The sequence below is a fragment of the Juglans regia genome, chromosome 8, assembly GCF_001411555.2.
Source record: "Juglans regia cultivar Chandler chromosome 8, Walnut 2.0, whole genome shotgun sequence".
Lineage (NCBI taxonomy): Eukaryota > Viridiplantae > Streptophyta > Magnoliopsida > Fagales > Juglandaceae > Juglans > Juglans regia.
The window spans coordinates 2,569,626-2,590,947 of record NC_049908.1 but is presented as its reverse complement, the minus strand read 5'-3'; the positions used below and the strand labels follow the sequence as shown (position 1 = coordinate 2,590,947).

General features: G+C 34.0%; 2 protein-coding genes and 2 pseudogenes across 3 annotated transcripts; 2 read left to right on the top strand and 2 right to left on the bottom strand.

Moving 5' to 3' along the window:
• LOC108985805 lies at nt 1–4,489 on the bottom strand (annotated as a pseudogene).
• Nucleotides 4,490–6,582: 2,093 nt separating this feature from the next.
• Nucleotides 6,583–11,173, top strand: LOC109007370 (probable lactoylglutathione lyase, chloroplastic). Of its 2 annotated transcripts, none has more exons than XM_018987025.2 (9): nt 6,583–6,794; nt 7,100–7,274; nt 7,352–7,476; nt 7,604–7,668; nt 8,499–8,711; nt 8,840–8,887; nt 9,557–9,664; nt 9,790–9,930; nt 10,980–11,173. In XM_018987025.2, the coding sequence occupies exons 1-9, from the start codon at nt 6,653–6,655 to the stop codon at nt 11,025–11,027; spliced, it is 1,065 nt and encodes a 354-aa protein (XP_018842570.1). In that variant the 5' UTR covers nt 6,583–6,652; the 3' UTR covers nt 11,028–11,173. The 2 variants fall into 2 exon arrangements, with proteins under 2 accessions (XP_018842570.1, XP_018842571.1); XM_018987026.2 differs by having other exon boundaries at nt 10,835–11,173.
• A 3,308-nt stretch (nt 11,174–14,481) lies between these two features.
• LOC109007368 lies at nt 14,482–18,680 on the top strand (annotated as a pseudogene).
• A 546-nt stretch (nt 18,681–19,226) lies between these two features.
• LOC109007372 (5'-methylthioadenosine/S-adenosylhomocysteine nucleosidase-like) lies at nt 19,227–21,322 on the bottom strand (the record flags this gene model as incomplete). Its single annotated transcript, XM_018987030.2, is given in 6 exon segments — nt 19,227–19,459; nt 19,462–19,603; nt 19,764–20,015; nt 20,264–20,419; nt 20,526–20,593; nt 21,090–21,322. Coding segments are annotated over 6 exon segments (1,074 nt in total), but the record flags the coding sequence as incomplete, so codon positions are not given.

The window sequence follows — 21,322 nt, the reverse complement described above, 5'->3', positions numbered from 1 at the left end:
TTGCAACAAAAGAATATTGTCCATTAATAAACGAATATTGTTCTCTAATCTCTACATTTATTTGCATAAAAAAATGTGCTAAGTGCTAAGTATCATCGTAAAAGAATTTCTGATAAATCTACATGTCTACTACTCCATTGCCACTTACCCAGAAGGGGTCAGCTGTCTTTCTTAGTTATCAGCGACTTATTTGGTGAAGTCTATTGTACCAAATGGAGTGTAGAATCATATGAAATATATCATACTTTATAGGCTTAGCATGCCAAAGGAAATGCTGTTGTACCTTTTTCACTCCCATCTGCAGCTGAAGATACCTCTTCGCTGGGATTGAAAGGAGTATACTCTTCAAATTTGGAATATCCCTCTCCAAGACAAAAACAGCAAGGATTCCCAGTTCAAAACTTCAAAAAATGGTGGAACAAAATTGTCAGATATGATCACTGGAACACACTCGTAAAATATGGCCTCCACCACTCGTGGACTGTTGACCTCATAACCTTTTGCACATATACAATACTTGCTGCTCTTCATGTATTGAATATAGTTCTTATTGCCCTTGGCCTTAGGCAATCGGCTGAAGATTTTCATGTCAGGATCTTTATTTTCCCAGTGCTGTAACAGGATTGGCCGTAGATAACCATGCATGCTTCCTGCAAAGAAAGCAAGGATTGACCTCTGGGAAGGAGGTTTTCCTCCAAGTGCCTTCAGTAGATTCTGAGGGGAGAGCACTAATGTTTCCGGAAGAGATACATCCTTACCAAGAACAAAACCTTCCATGTCAGCATTGCAGAGGGCTCTTATGCACTTAGCCATATGTTTATTTGTTTCATCTAGGGCCTGAGGAATTGATCTTTCGTTAAAACAATATATCAATCTAATGAGACTGGATTGTATAATGATCCGAAATTCAGGTTTTGGATGGCACAATAAACATGGAATTATTCAATTTGTCACAAAAAGAACTCCAAGTTATGTTCTATATTCTAGAACATGGTTATGAGCAAATTTATTTTACTCCAGTAAGCAGACTATTTATCAGAAAAATAAATTATGTACTGGACAAGAAAGAAAAGTGACCATAGCTTATAAGTTCATCAAAACAAATAATTATCAAAGAAAAAACTACCATTACTTCAAATTCACAGCTGTGATGCCTAACACGCTACAAATAGAATCATTTAGGCCATCTGAAATACTAACAAAGAACAACTCATTTAAATTCTATGTAAGACAAAATGGAAATCATTTGAGTTTTCACTAAGCCCTAAATAACCCCAAGTGATTTGCAGAACATAATTTGAAAACAAGGATGAAAAGCATACCCAGTCGTGGCAAGCAACAAGAAAATGATCTGCTCCTCCAGTTCTGTTCCAGAAAGGATGCTTTGCGGCAATCATGTCCAAGTAGTTCTTCAAATACTGTATAAGGTTCTTATGGCTGTGCGAATTAGGAACATATAATGCTATCTCCAACATTCTAGAGCTGAAGGGTAAGTAAAACAGATGGGCCCTCCTAGGGTTTTTTGTCACAAATTGTTTGTTAGCTTTCAACAGCTTCATGAACCATCCCTCGGATGCATATATTCCCTTGAGTGGTGGCTCGTGGAAGATGGGTTTTTTCCCTTCCCTATAAATATATACTTTGAGGGTGCCTTCCATTAATTCATAGCTCCTGCAATTTTGGTGGAAAAATCATAAATTAATGGAGTTGCAATGCACTTGTGTATCACTAAATACCCTGTTTGTGTGTAAGGTTGCAGGTATTCAGCTTGCGCTCATCTTACAAAGAAATACAGTAACAATGAATCACACATATGAGACATGTAAACAAGGATTTTCTTCCAAATGTGGAACAAGCAAGACACCTCCCCAAGGTCTGAACTTGGGTTGTAATGACAGGTGGGATTGACTCGATTGAGGTAGGTCTTACATTTCAAATTTTGCAAAACAAGAGAAGGAAAAGGAGAACATCCAGAGAATTTGGCAGACCAATGATACAAATATTTGTAGCAAGTAATAGCATCCATGCCGACTAGTGCACCACATCATCCTGATTTATCTTGTGTGAATCTTTTTTATCCCCAGTTTGTCCAAGCCAACACAATTCAGATAAATTCTCAAAAATACTGATGAACAGAAACATAACTTAAAACTTATCTCATCAGTATTCTACAGAAAGTCATTAAACCACCACTCTCACACCAAGTCCATACATCCCCAAAAAAGGACAACCAACAATTCTTTTATCAGCCTGGTCACTTTGTGAAGGTAGAGCAGGGAGGAGATCAGAAGAGAAGGGGGGAAGGGGGTGACCCTAACTTGAATGTTGCCTGCTCATGTGGAGAATCCCATGTTTTAATCACAGTTCAACGGGTAAACAACACTTAAAACACAAAGGTCTTTATGTAAAATCATCATAATAAATAACTTAGTATTCAAAATACATGATTAGCTTGCCTTTTGAATATGGAAACATTCCTGTAGAGAGGACCATAAAGTTTTGGATCATTTTTTATGATGGTTGTATTCTTGATCAGTGATTTTGCATACAGCAATTCTTGGTCAATGCTGGAAGACCATTTTAGTGTCTACAAACAAAATAGAAAAATAAGTAAAAAGGCTGAAGCAATTTGTTCGTAAAGAATCCAATCCCTCCTAATATAATGACTGGAAACACAAAGAAAATACCCTGTAACATAATTTTAAGCGAAAGTTCAACACATACCATTGACTGGTATGAAGCATGGCTTCGAAGCAACAACTCGTTCATCTCAGATATTGTAACTACCGCAGAGGTTGGTGTATCATGCCCCTTGGTCACCTTCGAGATCCTAGATGATGGGGTGTGGCCACTTTGCAATTGCCCAGAATTTTTATTGCTCTCAGAAGTGGTATTTCCATTTTTCTCAGATAAGGATGAATTGGACTCAACAAAAGGTGTTCTAAGATCTGTATCCATGCTGGTGGGAGAAACTGCATCGGGTGATGAATTTGTAGATGGTATTGCAGGTGAAGTGGTTGCAAAATGATCACCTGAGCTTCCAATGTGTTCTGGTACAGAACTATTAGTTCTGTTTCCAACATTACCTACTGAAAAATGACCATCTGCAGTATTGTTCTTTTGATAAAAGCTTTGCTTAGGTTCTTTAGCCTCCTCTGGTGCAGATCCATTAAAAATTGTATAGTTTCTGTTTACCATTTCCACATTCTCAGATGAAGGCCCCTTATTAGCACCGTTATTCTCATCTAATCCTAAATATTTGTTTTGGCCTCCATTTTCCTCTGATACAACAAAGTTCCTAGGGTTCTTATCTGTTACTTCAGGCATTCCAATATTAGTAGTTCTCTCATTAATAACATGTGTACTGGTGGAGTTTGAACTGTTCCAAAGTGTCATGTTACCAATCATCTCAGGTTTAGATGGTGGATTTTCAATCTGGAAGCTACTATTTCCAACTGCTGAAGCCTTACCAGCAGAATATAAAGACCACAGAACATTACCACTGGGAGGCTGACAATATTGGAACACTATAATAACAGCAAACAGCATGCCCATAAGCCATGGCAGTCTCCTTGTTTTCAACTGACATAAAGATGAAACTTGTCGATCCATTATGAGAAACCACAGTATTTATTAATGACTGATTCTTACTGCACATACCAACCCTGCAAATTATCCCAAATCCCAAGGTTTAGCTGGAAAACAAGCCCTTTTCCTAATTGACAAACAACTTAATTTATTTTGAGTCTCCTCAAATGCACTTAAGAGAAAGACATGGACAATGAATGACATGCAGGAAGAAAAAATCATGCTAATTTCAGAAAATCGAAAATTCCATGCATTAGAAATGGGAAACATTTATGAAGAAGAAGTTTGCACTTAGATGCAAACAACACGAAGTTTATCTCATATCAATGAAGAGCTTGCAGGCCAGAAAAAATTATGATGAATAACATCAACTTAGATTTCTACCATTGTCTAGTTTTATGGAGGTTTTTGTGTTATACTAACTTTTACACATTTTTCACTTACCTACACTCTCAGTGTTCTAACTCATAGAAAAAATTACTAATAAAGTCAGATGCCACAGTTCAAAATCAAACAACATACTCTATAATTCCTAATTTTCATGAAAAAAATAAGGATCTTTAAGCCTGTATACTTCGCCAAGCAAGAAAAAAGAATGTTCAGAATAAAAACATCATCCTTCTCAGTATACAAAAGTACCCATTAGTCTATTAATCAAACAACAGGGCCTGCATAGAGCAAAAAAGGGGGGCTGTACAAATCACTTTTCAACCAAAGATTTATCGTCCTTCATCTTTCAAAATAGAGATTGCAGAGAAATCACCTGGCTCTTGAGCTTTAACGCCCTTCTGTTTACTGGTTTTTCGTGAAATGATGTCGCTTTGATACTTCTTTGAAGCGCTAACGCTGACACTTTGGACAACATAAATGGGATCTGGTTTACTAGAATTTTTACAGAAAACGCGACCATTATTATTGACTTTAAGACCGACAATGAGTACACGCGCGGTTGAGCATTTGGCCGCTGTCGAATCCGCAGTTCTTCGCTGCCAGATCTTGACACCTGGCATATGCATTGCAAGCCCCAATGAAATCCAAATTATTTTGGACGACACCAGTCTACTCATTTTTTAATGATTAAGATTAGATACTGTTGTATGTAGAGTGTATAAAGTATAAACATCGCTTAAAAAATTAAATTTTTTTTATAATTTCTGTATTTATTCATTTTTTTAAAAATAAATTGCAAAATGTTTATACACTCGTACATATCATTTTTTTTAATAAAAAAAATTGAGATTCCAATTTCGTATCATTGAAAAATAGAGAATCAGCTTTTCTTTAATCATTAGGAAAAAGATGACTCAAAGTTCTTGTTCTGAAATGGAAGCCCAAGATCATTGTACTAGTTGTTGGTTTAACGTGGTTTGAAATATTTGTAAGGATAATAATAAATATTTAAGATTTATTTAATGAATCTATTTTTTTATATAATACCTTTAAACTCAACCAAAAATTTTGACCGAATGTTAATTTATCAATTAATTTGATAGTTTCTAACAATTAAAAAAAAAGTAATGCTATATATAGTCGTAGAGTGCACAAGCGCAGTACAATCGTTTTAAAAGAAATAGGTTCAATATTAAAAAATTAATTTTTTTATGTGGATCTCATATTTATTCACTTTTTTGAAGTGATTGCATGACAATTGCACGCTCAAGACTGCAACTATCATTTATCTTAAAAAAATAAAAAATAATCAAATTTATACTTATAATTTTTTTACAATTCTATAGAAATGATTGAAATGATTGGCAATTTTATAAAAGTAAAATTCCTTTTAATGAAGTGCTATGATTGTAGTGGTTAATTATAAATTGCATTGTAAAATAATTGAGGGTACATCATTAATCTAAAAAAATAACCGCCCAAATATCATCAAGATTTAGAAATGAAAAACATCAATGTACAGGGACGGCAATTTGTGTTGTGTTATTTGGATTTGTATTGGGTTATTCGGATTCGAGCTATGAAAGAGCTAACACTAGGGCAGGTTTGGGGGTAAGATGAGATAAGATGAGAATTTTGTGTCTCATCCCACCCCCAAACCTGCCCTAACACGACTCGAATAACAAAATGAGTCATTCACGTGTCATTCGGATCGGTGTTGAGTCCATTGGGTTTATATAAGGTTGGCCTATTTTTCTCAATTTCATGCTCTCACGTACTTTTTTTCAATAAATCTATTGGAAAACATAATTATCATATGTTTTAATTTGTTATGGTACATGAAAAAATGATATACTTTCTACGTTAACACTTATTGATTAATAAATAGTTGAAGGAAAATAATTAGTCCATAAAAAATATTCAAAAAAAACTACCTCATATTGTGATGTGCCATTACGTCATACTACATCAAACCATATCATTTTATGAAATAGTTTTTTTGAATTGTTTTATGAATCTTTTTATAATGTCAAATTACTTTATATATATATATGTATATATTAATTATCAAATACGACTTTTGATCTTTTATCATTTCCCATTTGAAGGAGGGGAAGTCATCTTTTATTGTTTATATTGTTTAAGCACTGTTTGTTTGCGTTATTAACTGTGAGATAAATAGCAAAAATTAGAATAATAAAAATATCACGTACCAAAAGGTATTTCAAGATAGCGAAACTAATTTTATTTTCAAAATAAATTTTATTATATATCAGTTACTATTTATCTCTATATTTGATATTTGAATTTTTTATTTTTTTATAAAATGTGGAGTATGGGATAATGAATAATGACTAATTTAAAAAATTATTCTTTTTAAAATACAAAGTATTTAACTTGCCATCCATTTCTGTCCTAAGGTCATACATATATATATATATATACAAATAATATTATATACAAATTTTAAATAAATAAATTTTGCATATGTAATTTATAAAAATTAAGCTCTATTAAAAAATAAATAAATAAAGATTTAAGCGAGAATTTGTCTATTTAAACTAAAAATCATTTATAATCATTTATATCCAGCTGTTCCAGCCCTCTGTTCCTCCACACACCGACGAACAGAGGGCGCGCAGAGTTTTGAGTGCGAGAGGTAGTAGGAGTAGCAATGGCTTCCTTATCAGCTGCTCTAAATTTGTCGACGCTAAGGCCATCTCATCCCCCTTCGCCACCCGTTCTGAAGTATCCCTCTGTGCACAATTCCTCTTACAGCCCTTCTCGAAGACTCACCCTCTTTCACCTCGGTACCGGTAATCTGCCAAGGCTAAACTCTTATTTCTGTTCTACCTACATTTTATTTTCAGTCTAAAGCCTTCAATGAAAAAACTCATTTGCCTTTAAAAGGAACTTCGTAGTAGATTTTTCTTTTTCTACCCGGGAAAACTCAGGAAAAGAAAGAAGTGTAGCGGATTTTCTTTTCCTATTTGGGATTTAGCTTCTCGGTTCTCAGTGATAAGATGATGAATCGCTTTCTTTTGAGACTAATAATTTTGAAAGACGATATTCATTGGTATTCTTCTTTCCCTGCACTAATGGACTGTAAGTGGTTCACCAGCTCTCCCCCAGGCACAGTTACTTGATGTAAAAGCATCTCAGTTGTTGAAAGCAGAGGAAAACACAAGCAAGGCTGCCGCAGCTTTAGAGGAAGGTGCGATGGAGTGGGTCAAAAATGACAACAGAAGGATGCTCCATGTCGTCTATTGTGTTGGGGACTTGGACAAGACCATAAAGTACGTCTATTTATTACAATAAATACAGTTTCAGTAATGCTTAATTCATATGGATAACTTGGCTTGTTGAGATGCAGATTCTATACTGAATGCTTAGGGATGAAGTTGTTAAGAAAACGTGATATACCAGAGGAGAGATTTTCAAATGCTTTTCTTGGATATGGACCCGAAGATTCCCATTTCGGTGTCGAACTTACCTACAGTAAAGTCATCCTTTTCTATTAATTTTTTCAATACATATATGTTTCATCCTTATTAAAACACGCACGCATATAGTGCAGTTCCTTGCTGTTTGATTGCTTTTTCTCTTAATTTTGCTACGTTGGCAGATTATGGAGTTGACAAGTATGACATTGGAAATGGATTTGGCCATTTTGGTATTGCAGTTGAGGATGTAAGTGCCTATGTCATGAAATGTAGATTCTTTTTGTCTCATATAGTGGTGTTGCGTTTCAAATTCATGTATAAATGGCACAGATAGTGTTTAATCAATGCCATGGAATTGTATTAGCCATCATCTGTGTCATCTTTATTTTGGAAATCAGGTTTATTCTAACAACACGTGTTTTCTGAAAAATACTTGTAAACTTGCATCTAGTTTTAAGACCCTTGCAAGCAAAATATGTTGATCAGTAAACAATGAACTCAAGAATTTAATGCCTCTCAAGTTAGGACATGTTATCAAAAGTGTATCATTTATTTGTCTTCTGTGCACTTCAGACTAAGGCCTTGTTTGGGTAATGAGATATGCTTAAAACTTCTCATAATTTTCTTTCCAAACATCACTCAAACACAAAATACTTTTCAATTTCACATCTTCAAAATTTTCATCTAATCATTACCTAATTATTATATAAACACAAAACTCAATACAACTTTCCCAAACTTCCAACAAAACACAAAAAACAATACAACTTTTTCAAATTTCAAAACAAAAATAATATTCAAACAATTTTTTAACCTTATAATATTTTTATTCAACTTTTTCTCTCTTCTTTTCCAAAACCCAATAAAACATCTTAACTCAAACTATTTCACTACTATTCACAAATCATTTCACTACTATTTACAAATCATTTCACTACTATTCACAGAATTAAGTGTCCAAACGAGCCCTTAATGGTGTCACTTGCATTCGATCTACATTTATATCTCTTGTCAACCAATGCTCTATTGCAAGAATTTTACAAACTTACTGTGGTTTGCATCTGAATCTCGGAGAAGGTTGCTAGAACGGTGGATCTTGTAAAGGTGAAGGGGGGGAAAGTAATCAGGGAACCTGCTCCTGTTGCAGATGGTACTACAATAATGGCTACAATTCAAGATCGTGATGGTTATAAATTTGAGCTTTTGGAGAGGGGGCCAACTCCCGAGCCCTTGTGCCAGGTGATGCTTCGAGTTGGTGATATTGAACGGTCCATAAACTTCTATGAAAAGGTGAGTGGTTTTCCATGCTGTTGATGAACGCCTTTCTTTATTGAGATTTAGATGGTTTTTAAGCCGTGTTCGGCAGTTATAATGCCAACTGATCTGGAGTTTATGTACTTCTCTTATTGAATTTGAAGGCTTTCGGCATGAAACTTCTCAGCAAATGGGATAACCCCAAGTACAAGGTAACTCGACACATCATTGCTAAAGAACTCCGGGGATATTTTGTATGCCTGTGAAATAATTGTGTTTATGATAAATCTGAATAATATTTTGGGCAGCAGAATAATCTGCGATCGTTGTACAAGTTTTGATCAAAGCATGTCATGGATACTTTCAACATGACCTCAAAGTCTGGAATTTAAAGACTCTCTCTCTCTCTCTCTCTCTCTAAAGCATGTTTAGACAATGGGCCAATGGGTATTTGTCAGGCAGTAGCTGTGTAGGGCACCCTTCTCATAACTTTACATGACTTATCTTGTTCAAACAAGTGGTCTTGGAGCCTTTAAAATTCCCATGCAACTATAGTCTTCTCGTCTGAGCATATAATTTCATTTTTGTGAATAACATTTAGAATTGACTTCTCTTTTAAAAGGAGGGTGATAAGATGGTTTCTTGTTCAGTTGGGACCTTGGACTAGCACTCCATTTAATATTGATTGTGAGATTGCATTTCTGTGTCAAAAGAAGGATAGCTATATTGATTCGGTATACTCTAAAGACACCCTTGGTACACCGTTGACGATCTCACAAAGATTCAGTCATCTCATATTTTTTTCCCATCCAGGTTGAAATGTTTAGCTTAATATCATCTGTTTATTGCCAGTCTACATGAATTTTATTTACCTTTTCCAGTACACAAATGCCATCATGGGTTATGGTCCTGAAGATAGAAATGTAGTGCTTAAACTAACATATAACAATGGGGTGACAGAGTACAACAAAGGAAATGGTTACGTACAGGTGAATTCTCTTCCTTTGCCTACAATATACTTTACTATTGGAAGTTTAGTTATGATTTATATATATGCCCTGGGTAGGCAAACTCTTGGTATCATGTACACTGGCTGATTTCTATATTTTGGCAGATTGCATTAGGCACAGATGATGTTTATAGGAGTGCAGATGCAATCAAACTCTTTGGAGGAAAGATTACACGTGAACCTGGGCCATTGCCAGGTATCAACACCAAGATTACTACTTGCTTGGACCCTGATGGTTGGAAATCGGTATGGCCTCTTACTCTTTTAGCTGTGATTTGATCCATTTTGCAGATCCAGAATGAGAAACTGTAGTGAGTTATTACTTCCCTTCAAGCATTCATGCACAATATTCTTGGAGTTTGCTTAAATGGAATTTTGAATTCATCTTGCTGATATTTGCTTGCATAGGTTGATTCCTTGTGGACAAAAAAAAAAAAAAGGACTATCTTTTCTTTTGATACAAAATATGTATTCTAATACAATATATGTAATCTGATATGATATAGATAATAGTGATAGGGAAACAGTTACTCTTAATTCGGTAACTGGTTCAACTATATCTCTCAAGAACTATGACACCTGATATAACTCAGTAACCGTAGGAGTGGTGCGCATGAGCAGGAAAACACAGTTTAATAACAGCCACAAAATCAAAATAGGTGGAAACTCACTATTTTAAGGTTTACTTGGAATTTCATGCATCACTGTAAAGTTGAAGTCTTGGTAACTGAAATCTCCAAGGCCAGGTGCTATTCTTCCTCAAATTGGCACTTGCTTTCATGAAATTAGAAACATTAAATCTGGCTTCCACCATGTTCCCCCTTTTTTTTTTGACTTTTTACGTTCCTCAACCATTTACCTAGATTTCTGACCAACATTTTAAAGCGATTCGTAGCTTACAGGTAAATAGACACATGCACGGGTATAAGACATCCTTACTGGTGTACTTGCATTGCATTGATAAGTGAGTTTGGAGGCACCATTTCTGGAGGTTTTATGCATCAAATTACATTTACCTTTTTGCATTAGCACTAATGGTTTTACACTTTTACAGGCCTGTTCTTGTCTTTGGTTGATATATTGATCCACATAATCCGATTTTTTTTTTTTTTTTTTTTTGTCTACCTTTTTTTCCCTTCTCCATCTGCAGGCCTTTGTTGATAATATTGATTTTTTAAAGGAATTGGAGTGACCAAAGCTTTATGATAGCTGCTATGCCTCCGACCTCCTTATGGAATCATCATAATAATTTTTGTCTGTAGAATCTCACTTTCTGCCAAACTTGTTATCTCCAGAACGGCCAGATGGAAAGAACACGTCCTACGCAATTTGTTGAAAGATGACTCTGTTCATGAATGTAGCAGTAGATATAAATGTTTTATTGTCATCTCTTGTTGTAAACATAAAATAAATGAAATATACACTCCAAAACACTTGTTATGACGGACAAACAAAAAGGGAAAAAAAAAATCCAGAATTCAATTTGACATTGATTCAAATTTTGGCATGTAGTCAGCATTATCTTACGTTGGCAGAGCAATTCAACATATGCTTGATCCCCTCTGTCCATGAGTGTTCATCTCCTTCACTCTTACATTCAAATTCTGTTACCCTGTCGGCTGTTGTTATCCCAAAATAAGCCACCTGTACATTAGCATCTTTTCTCTCCCTTCTGGGCCACTCTGGAATGTCTCCATAGCTTTTCATTTTGGGTACAACCTGTTTTCATTTTTATTGAATAGGTATTGAAAATGATGGTTTAGGACTTGGGAGAAGCGATGCACGACATAAAGGAAAACAAAATTGTTTTTTTGTGAATATGCAAATAAACGTGAACAACGATAAGAGAAAAAGAAAATAATACACAATACAAGATTTACGTAATTTGACAGTATATTACGTAATTCGACAGTATATTTAGTCCATAGCAATAGAGAAATTTTTTTCAAATGATAAATAATGATACAATGTGGCAGCGGTACAAAGATTTAATACAACATATAATAAATTCTAATTAGAAGATCGATTGGATTAAAAGTCAAAAACAGATTTTCTAAAAGAAAAAAAAAAGTCAAAAACAGATAAAAAAAAATTTATTTGAACAGTGAAATAACATGAATATTTTTTTTTTCCCCACTGAATTCCCGATCTGCTTAAGTATTAGCTTTCTGCAACTCGTGACCAGACCTTCACCCGAAACCAAGAGAGAATCTAGCTTTTGACGAAGCAGCATAAAATCATCTTAAAATCAGGTCATGATTTCATTACAGCGTAAAAATTAAGAAGTCGAATCTGACCGAAGGCCCCCTGGTCCTACGTGCTTGAGATTACGGTGAGAAATATAATTTATCGATTTAGTGTTTGTCTTATAGTTTAAGTAATAAGTTATAATATTAAAAATTATTTTTTGTTTGATAATCATGTATTTAAGGTACTTTCAAATATATTATATTTATTTGAAAATAAATTAAAAAAAGTGTTTTTGAGATAGGAATTATGATTATTTGATTTTTTTAAAGATTAAAACCATATTTTTAAAAGTTTAAAATTTGTAATTATTTAAAAATTATATGAATATTTTTACCTATTTAAAATTCAAATTACATTTATCTAAAAAAATAAGTTTAAAGAAAAACATTAAAGATACTTTTTAACTTTTTTGAAATTAAAAAGTGTTTTAATATGTGATATCCAAACACTCTAATTTTTTTATTAAAAGACTTTTAAGACTATTTAAATACTTTTTAAAATTCCTAACATAACTCCAAACAGACCTTAAACCTCTCTCCTAAACATCCTGCTGAAAACCTTAAACATGAACATAATCTGAAATCTTAAATAGGTCCGTTCTATCTGAGATTGTCCATTTCTGTGATTTCCTTGGGAGACCCATAATTATATTTGTCTGTGTTAGCTCTTTTGTTCTTTCATTACATGAAGTCTAACTGCATTTAAGTATTGAAATGATTTGAGTTGATTTATAAATAATAATATTTTGTAAATCTCATTTAAATGTGTATAAATATAAATAAATTAAGATATATATTTAAATGTATAAAATAAATTGAGATAAATTTAATCTTTTTATAAGAAGTTAAAAAGTAATAAACTTCATTAATAATTAAATTGAGATAAATTAAGATGAGTTCCACCATCAAAACTCAATTTTAGGCTTCGTTTGGTTGATTAACTTCTCTCAACTCATCATTACAATTTTTTTAAATTTCAACATAAAATATAATAAATAATTTAACTTTTTTAAATTTTAAAATAATATTTTAATAATATTTTATCATCTCAATTTAACTCACTTCAACATCTAAACACAACCTTAATATGCGGAGAAGTCAAACAAAAACGAAGAAGTTGGTAGCATTACCCAACTTTTATATAAGGATGTTCCTAACCTGCCCAGCCTTTATTGCTGTGCGTACCATTGATTGAAACTCTTTTATTTTTATTTTGTGTAATCTTCTTTTAAATATTTTTTAACGACTTTAATCATTTAAAAAAATTATAAAACTTCACTAATAATTAATTCTTTAATCATTAAATACGAAATAAATAAATTAAAAAAAATTAAAATACATGAGCCGAAGATTGAGAGGAAAGACTATTTAGTATTTTCTTTTATGTAAATATTTTATAAAATATTGACTTTGGAAAGCTTTTTTGACGGATGACGTGCTCCAGGCTTCACATCCTATTAGCTTGTAGATCTTAACGGTACCGTTGATGGACCACTTCACCGATGAACCAAACAGTTTTTAAGCTCAATTACAAGACACATCTTTGACAAAATACTTGAAAAAAAAATTAATTTTTTAATAATAATTTTTATTTTTTTTAAATAATTATACGGTGCTTACATATTTCACGACTATATATATCATTATTTTTTTTTTCATGGTCATGTAATTATTCTTTCTAAACATCACTTCAAAAAAATTGATATAAAAGGCATAAGAATACACCCTTAACTACTACCACATTTACAACATAAATCATAAACCATTTACACGTACGCCCAATTAACTTCCTGTGCGAATTAAGATTGATTGCATCACATGTAATTTTTTTATTTATTGTTGATTTAGGCCATGTTTGGAAAGTGGAATGAATTGAGATATCAAGATTTCTCATAATTCCATTCATACACATCACTCAAATATAAAATACTTTTTAATTTTTAATTTTTAACTTTTTATCTAATCATTATCTAATCATTATAACATTTACAAACTTCTAAATAAAATATAATAAATAATAAATCTTTTTAAATTTCAAAACAAAAATAATATTAATTTTTTTTAATTTTATAATATTTTTATTCAATTTTTTCTTTCTTATTTTTAAAAATTTAATTAAATATCTCAATTAAAATTATTTCATATAAAATTATCATCTCATTAATATGCATGCTTCGAAAAAGAAAAAGTTAGTAGTGATAAAGAAATAAATAATGTAAAAATTAATGCATTAATTCGAGTTTCGGCCAATGCTATATATGTACAAAAAATCTACTCAACTTCCTACTATTCATATAACCTCCACACTGCACATTATTTTTAATTTTTATTATTTTTTTCTTTTATTAAATATTTATTATATGAATAATGAATAAAAAATTTGAAATAATTTAAAAAGAATAAACTCAAAAAAAATTTTAAAAAAATATTAAAAATTTAAAAAATTTAAAAAAGTGTGGAGTGTGGAGTGTGGTGGAGGTTGTGTAGCAAAGCTTATGTAAGGTCGCAAGCGAACCAAACCGACTTTTCCAGTTGCTGATCGCTCGACCATTTCTCTCACTCTCTCTCTCCCCCACACCCCCCCGCCCGGAGTTGTATGCTGTTAGCAGAGATAGGAATCTAATAATGGAAAGTCCGGCAGATGAGAAAGATATGATCAAAGAGCCACTTTTGGGCACCCCCAAGGGCGGCTTCAGAACTTTGCCGTTCATCATAGGTACTCCTCCTCCCACACATACCAGTCAAAACATACAAACTAAATATATATGCATGCATGCATGTATGTATGTATGGCTACAGTACACCATGCATGCAATTTTTTTTTTTTTTTTTGGGGGGGGGGGAGTGTTCTGCTAAATTATGGTGATTTTTATCTTCCTATATCTAATTTACATGACCGGATTTTGAAAGGTTATTGATTCTTTTTGTGGCAGCCAATGAAGCATTTGAAAGGGCGGCGAGTGTTGGGCTGCTGCCAAACATGATACTGTATTTGACGAGAGACTTCGGGATGCTAACTCCCACTGCGGCCAACGTCCTCCTCCTCTGGTCAGCTGCTACCAATTTCATGCCGATTCTTGGTGCTTTTCTGGCCGATTCCTGCTTGGGTCGGTACCGAATGATCGGCTTTGGTTCCATCGCTAGTTTCCTGGTAAATTTTTTCCATCCAATTTCATTTCCAGTGAACTTTTCCATTATTAGTTTCTTTCTTTCTTTAGTATGAAGAATGGAAAATTTCCAAAAAAAAAAAAAAAAAGGTCAAATGTCAGAAGTCCCACGCAATTTTCTTATGCTTTATTTTCGACTGGCCGGCATGCAGCACAAGCTGACACGTATGGCTAAATATCTGCCAGATTTCGACAAGATTTCCTTTGTTTCATTATATACGTGGAGCCATCCTCTATTCCACTATAATTTATAAATGAGATATACTGTACATAAAATGTTTATATAAAAATAATTTTATAAATTGATATAGTTTAATGTGATTCGTCATATTATAAAATTATTTTTATTATAAAATAGATTTAACGAATCAAATAAAATTACGTCAATTTATAAAATTATTTTTATATATTTTATTTGTGAATGTAACAATCCTCTTTATAAATTATTTAAACTCAGAAATTTCCTACTTAATTTGAAGTGGTTGGTGAATGGAAATATGAGTGCCAACAAGTCTATGGCATTAATGAACGTGTATTATGTTTGTAAAAGAAATTGAAAACTATATTTCATTATTTTTCCTCCCAAATTGACAATGATAATCATTAAATTTATGTCTTTATTCGTAAATTACATATTCTTTTGCGATTCACCCTTCCTTTAAGATCGATGAAACTATCAAGATCATTTACCTACTTTTTCCATTTAACGATCACAGGTAAATTGTGACTAATATTCTGAATCAGGGACGGATCGACAACTTTGATACGCTGCTGCTCATGGTATCAAAAATGGTTTTTTAGCAAGACCAATGTTAATGATTACTGAGTTTTCTGTAGAACTTGTAAGTTTATGCTGGATGATAGGCTGAACGTCTGACTGGTTTTTCTGTATTTTAATATAAATATTAATAATTTAATTTTTTATTTTTTATTATCCACGATAATAAAATAATAATAATTAAAAGACATCTTTCTTCATCTCAATTTGATAGAAAATCTAACTTGATTATGAGAGAATGATCACTCAAATAACTTTACTTCTAAATATCTCTTGATGGCTAGAGGTATAATAATGTTGTAAATAAGAATCCTTAACTTCTCAGTTTTATTTATATATTTCTCGTCATCAAGAAATCTAGACATTCGAGTCATATTGTGACTAGATATGGAGGTATTCGTGTCAACTGTTACATATTAATTCAGTAATAATATTTGAATAGTCTAAACCCATTAGAATATGAGTTTGCGAGACATAGAATTTTAATAAAACTCTTACCTTTCATGCCCGGACTACTCTCAGGTTGAAGCGTTTCTACTGTTTAAAATTGGTTGCACGGAAGCGTCAAGAAACAAGTTGATACGCCAAGTTAAAGAAAAATTGTTTTTTTTTTTTTGTCATTTTGGTTTTGGTTTTTCACATTACACGAGGAAACTTATACCCAATACAGTTCTCACTTTTCTCTGTATCAGGGAATGGTTCTCTTGTGGTTAACAACCATGACTCCACAAGCACAGATTCCATGCACCCTACGCAGCAGCAGTTGTAACTTCCCGACTAGTTTCCAACTTCTGCTCTTGTATTTTTCTTTTGGCCTCATGGCTATAGGAGCTGGTGGCATACGATCATCCTCCTTAGCATTTGGAGCCGATCAATTAGACAAGAGGGACAACATGAGAAATGCGGGCATGTTAGAGAGGCTTTTCAGCTGGTACTATGTTTCAACCTCAGTGTCAGCACTGATTGCGGTGACTCTTATTGTATATATTCAAGATACCATGGGGTGGACCGTGGGCTTTGGAATTCCTGCCTTGCTCATGTTCTTCTCTGCTCTTTCATTCTTCTTGGCTTCTCCATTCTATCTCAAGTTGAAGGCTACTAGAAGTCTGTTTACTGGGTTGGCTCAAGTTCTTGTATCCTCTTACAGAAATAGACACCTAAAATTATCATCTCAGGCCACAGCTGGAATGTACCATCAAATAAAGGGCTCAATGCCCCTCGTGCCGAGTGAAAAACTAAGGTATCATCAAATTACCATTTTATCTTGATTCTCCTTTGACTAGAATTCCTTGTCACATCGATTATTGCGCAGATAATTTGTCAAGCATGCTTCAAAGGCCATTCTTTCTGGTTTAATTCATTGTGTAGTTTCTTACAAGCTGATGTGGGAGTCCTTTTTCTGAGCCCCATAGAATAGAGCCACCTTTTTCTTTAGAAATTGTTTCTGGGTTAGAGTTGGAGGTAAGTTTTCAACTGTTTTAATTAAGTTGGTTTGGAGGGTTGGAAACAATAGTTGGATGCTTGAACCATGCATGCTTGCTCCGTGGTTGTCTTTTTCAATCGTTTCATTACAATGGGCGTGATAAAACGTGTGTTCGTTGTTTATGGGTATTTTAGTTTCTTCATTCACACTTCAAGGTGTTATTAACGCTATTGAAAATATTTGGGCATAACAGTATTATTCTGTGTAAGCATAGAGTTGTCTTGACTAGTATGAGCATCACCTTACCCTGCCTTTACTTCATTGACTGCCTAGGTTTCTAAACAAAGCATGCATCATTAGAAATCCTCTACAAGACCTAACCCCAGAAGGAAGAGCTTCAGAGCCATGGAGTCTTTGTACAGTAAATCAAGTAGAAGATCTCAAAGTACTAATCAGGATAATTCCATTATGGTCAACTGGAATCATGATATCTGCAATTTTCAGTCAAAACTCTTTTCCAGTTCTCCAAGCAGCCTCCATGAATCGACACATAACTCCGAACTTCGAAATTCCTGCCGCCTCCTTCAGCATGTTTCTAATTATATCTCTAACTATTTGGATTGCTCTGTATGATCGAGTAGTTCTCCCTCTAGCATCGAAAATCAGTGGAAAACCAGTTCGCCTAGGCGAGAAACAGAGAATGGGAATTGGGCTTGTTTTTTCTTGCATGTCAGTGGCTACACTTGCAGTTGTGGAGAGCATTCGACGGGAACTTGCAATTGAGGAAGGATTTTCTGATGACCCTATGGCCGTGGTGAGCATGTCAGCAATGTGGCTGCTCCCTCATTAATCATTATGTCTTTGCGGGCTTGGCCGAGGCTTTCAATGCAATTGGGCAAACTGAGTTGTACTATTCACAATTGCCTAAAACCATGTCTAGCATTGCTGCCACGCTATTTGGAGTGGGGATGTCTGTTGGAAATTTTGTGGCTAGTTTCGTAATGAGCACTGTTGATGATGTTACTAGAAAAGGAGGAGGTGAAAGTTGGGTTTCAAGCAACATCAATAAGGCACACTATGATTACTATTATTGGCTTCTTGCTGGTTTGGGCTCTATTAATCTCGTGTATTTCCTTGTCTGTTGTAAGGCTTATGGTTGTTGTAAAGGAGAAAGATGTGTAGTTTTAGATGGAGGGGATGACTAATTCATTCTGTGTAGTTTCGGTAAGAGATGAACATGAATTGTAAATTCAGTCTGTGCATTCTCTTTTCATCTTACCCCGTGTATATTGAAGGAAATAAAAGCGTATAGGGAAAGGAGAAGGAAAAGTAGAAATGCTTGCCGCAAATGGGGCATAATGTGGGTAAAATGCACATGCTCTGAGATAAATTGGCTATAAAATAATTTTTGTTCAGTATTGAGCTTTAGCCCTTTATAAAAAAAAAATTATATACATCATTCTATCATCTAATTTTTTTTACTATTTAAAATGTGACATATTTATTACTATTAAATAATTCTTTATCATCAATTAATAATAATAAATATTTCACGTCTTTTATAATAGGATGAGATAAGATGAGATATTGAGACTCATTTCACAATCATTTTCCTCATTATGTTAGCCCATTATAAAAAAGTTCACAATCAATACCTCGAATTATATGGGTTATATGGGGCAGATGGTCGTACGATACCTCGAATTATTCAATGTTCCAATAACACAAAAAACAATATATATAGAGGGGGCAGGTGGTTGAGTTGCTGGCCTTAGTTTGGTACATTTAGGTTGTGTTTAGATGTTGAAGTGAGTTGAGTTGAGATGATAAAATATTGTTAGAATATTATTTTTTAATATTATTATTATTTTAGAATTTGAAAAAGTTGAATTATTTATTATATTTTGTATTGAAATTTGAAAAAATTGTAACGATGAGTTGAGATGAGTTTGGTAACCAAACTCACAAGCTGATAATAGCTTGATAAATTCCACAACAACCTTAGCTGAATTATTTGCGGCGAGCGAGGTGAAGGTGTTGGCTTCATTGGACTGGGCCAAGCCCCCACCGGCCAAGTCCGAGAGAGCCCTAATAGCAATGAAAGGCACCTTTTGCTGAAGACATATGAGTGCCACAGACGCGCTTTCCATGTCCACCGGACTTTGAATTTGTTGTATATGAAGCTCCGATAAGCAGCATTGTCCAGAAAAATGCTGGCACTCGTTCCTCTTTTCACAGTTGTCACTTTCGGTGTCTCCGACAAACATGTTGTTGAGCTGGTGCATCCTTCTAGTTTTAGAACCTGAAAAATACATATATATAAATACATGTATACATATATCTTGACTATGGTGGTTAAAATTAAAAAGGCTAATAATTCACCACTTGTATTATTTAAATAGCTAGAAATAACATTAATGAAAGGAATTAATTAAAATAAAAGGGATGGATGACCAACTTGCCTCAAGCTTTTTGGAGATATTGAAGTAGTGGGGATCAACGGCGACCCAAAAGGTATGCTGCCTCTCCTCAGGAGTCTCATCAATGGGGTAAACTTCCTCGGCTTCGAACCAAATGTTGTTCAGGAGGTTGTCATATGAGGCAACATGAGCGGCATTTACAGTATAATTTGCAAACTTCAAGTACGCAATTTTCTTTGGGTAGTCTCCATCTGACTCGAGGGGTAGTTCATCTTTAGGCCCTTGCCCGTACCTCTGCACCAAATATATGGGCACATTGTTACCAACTCCTGAAAGACAAACTTCGATTATATATCGACTTCTTTCTTTCCAATAAAGCTTTTATGAGGGCATAAATGACCCCTTTTCATGGGGATCGAATCGAGTCCCATGTTAGAAAAAAAAATTTAAGTAGAAAAGAGATAAACATACAAAGAATTTAAGAGAATCTTTGTTAAATGATTGCCAAAATATGAATATGACATGTTGAGTAATTTTAGTACCTGCCAGCTCCAAAGACCGGTATGCGACCAATACTGAGGAATGGTTACATCACCTATGTTGAGGGATGGGTTCGCATTTCCAGCAATGCCACAATGCACGACTCCCTCTACCTTGAAAAGGCTCAACAAAAGCTGTGTAGTTATCCCCGCATTTATCTAGATGGGCAAAGATCCCACAAAAAACGAGGACATATTATAGATTTGTCGAAAGAAAATCGGTGAAGAGATGAAGCAAAATAAAAGAAATTCAAACGGACAATACCACGCCAAGTCCTGTCATGGCTAATATGACTTTCTTTTCGCCTATCGTTCCAAACCGAAATCTCCTACCTTCGAACATACAGAAGGAATGAAAGATCTAGTGAGAGTAGCAAGTACACACTAAAGAAATACGTCGGCCTAATTTATCTCATAAATCGGTTCTATAAGAAAATTGCTCATTTTTTATAAACATGCTCAAGACTTTGACCACAGGCAATGTGAAATTATTCTTTAACACCCTCCCTCATGTGTAGGCCAGTATTTTTTTTCTGATCCTTGTCACAGAATAAGTAGTGTGGATTTCCATTCGTCCTGTGGCAAACTTTGATACTATGTAAAAATTTATGAGTCAAACTCATCTCATAAAATCGGTTCTACAAAAGAGAATTATTCATTTCTTATAAACATACCCAAGACTTTATCCACAGATAATTATGTAAGATTATTCATCAATACACACCCCTATATAAAACAGAAATAATCAGCAAGCATGATGGGAGAGACATCTTGCAGCTTGTAATGAATATTTAAAGTTATTTCACAATGTTCATATATATATACTTACCATCAAAATCTAATGTTAAATTACTGGACGTGAAGCTTGGCGATTGAAGAAGAGGATTCATTTCAAATAGGTTTGGAATCACCAGCCCCAAGTAAGGTCCATTCCTGTTGGCGTTATAGATCTTTCTCCATGTCCTTGCTGATAATGCCCCATTTGTTTCTTGCTCGTTGAGCACCACGACAGCTAAAAAAATTACGCTACAAATTTTCAAATTAGCTGCCATATATTCATAA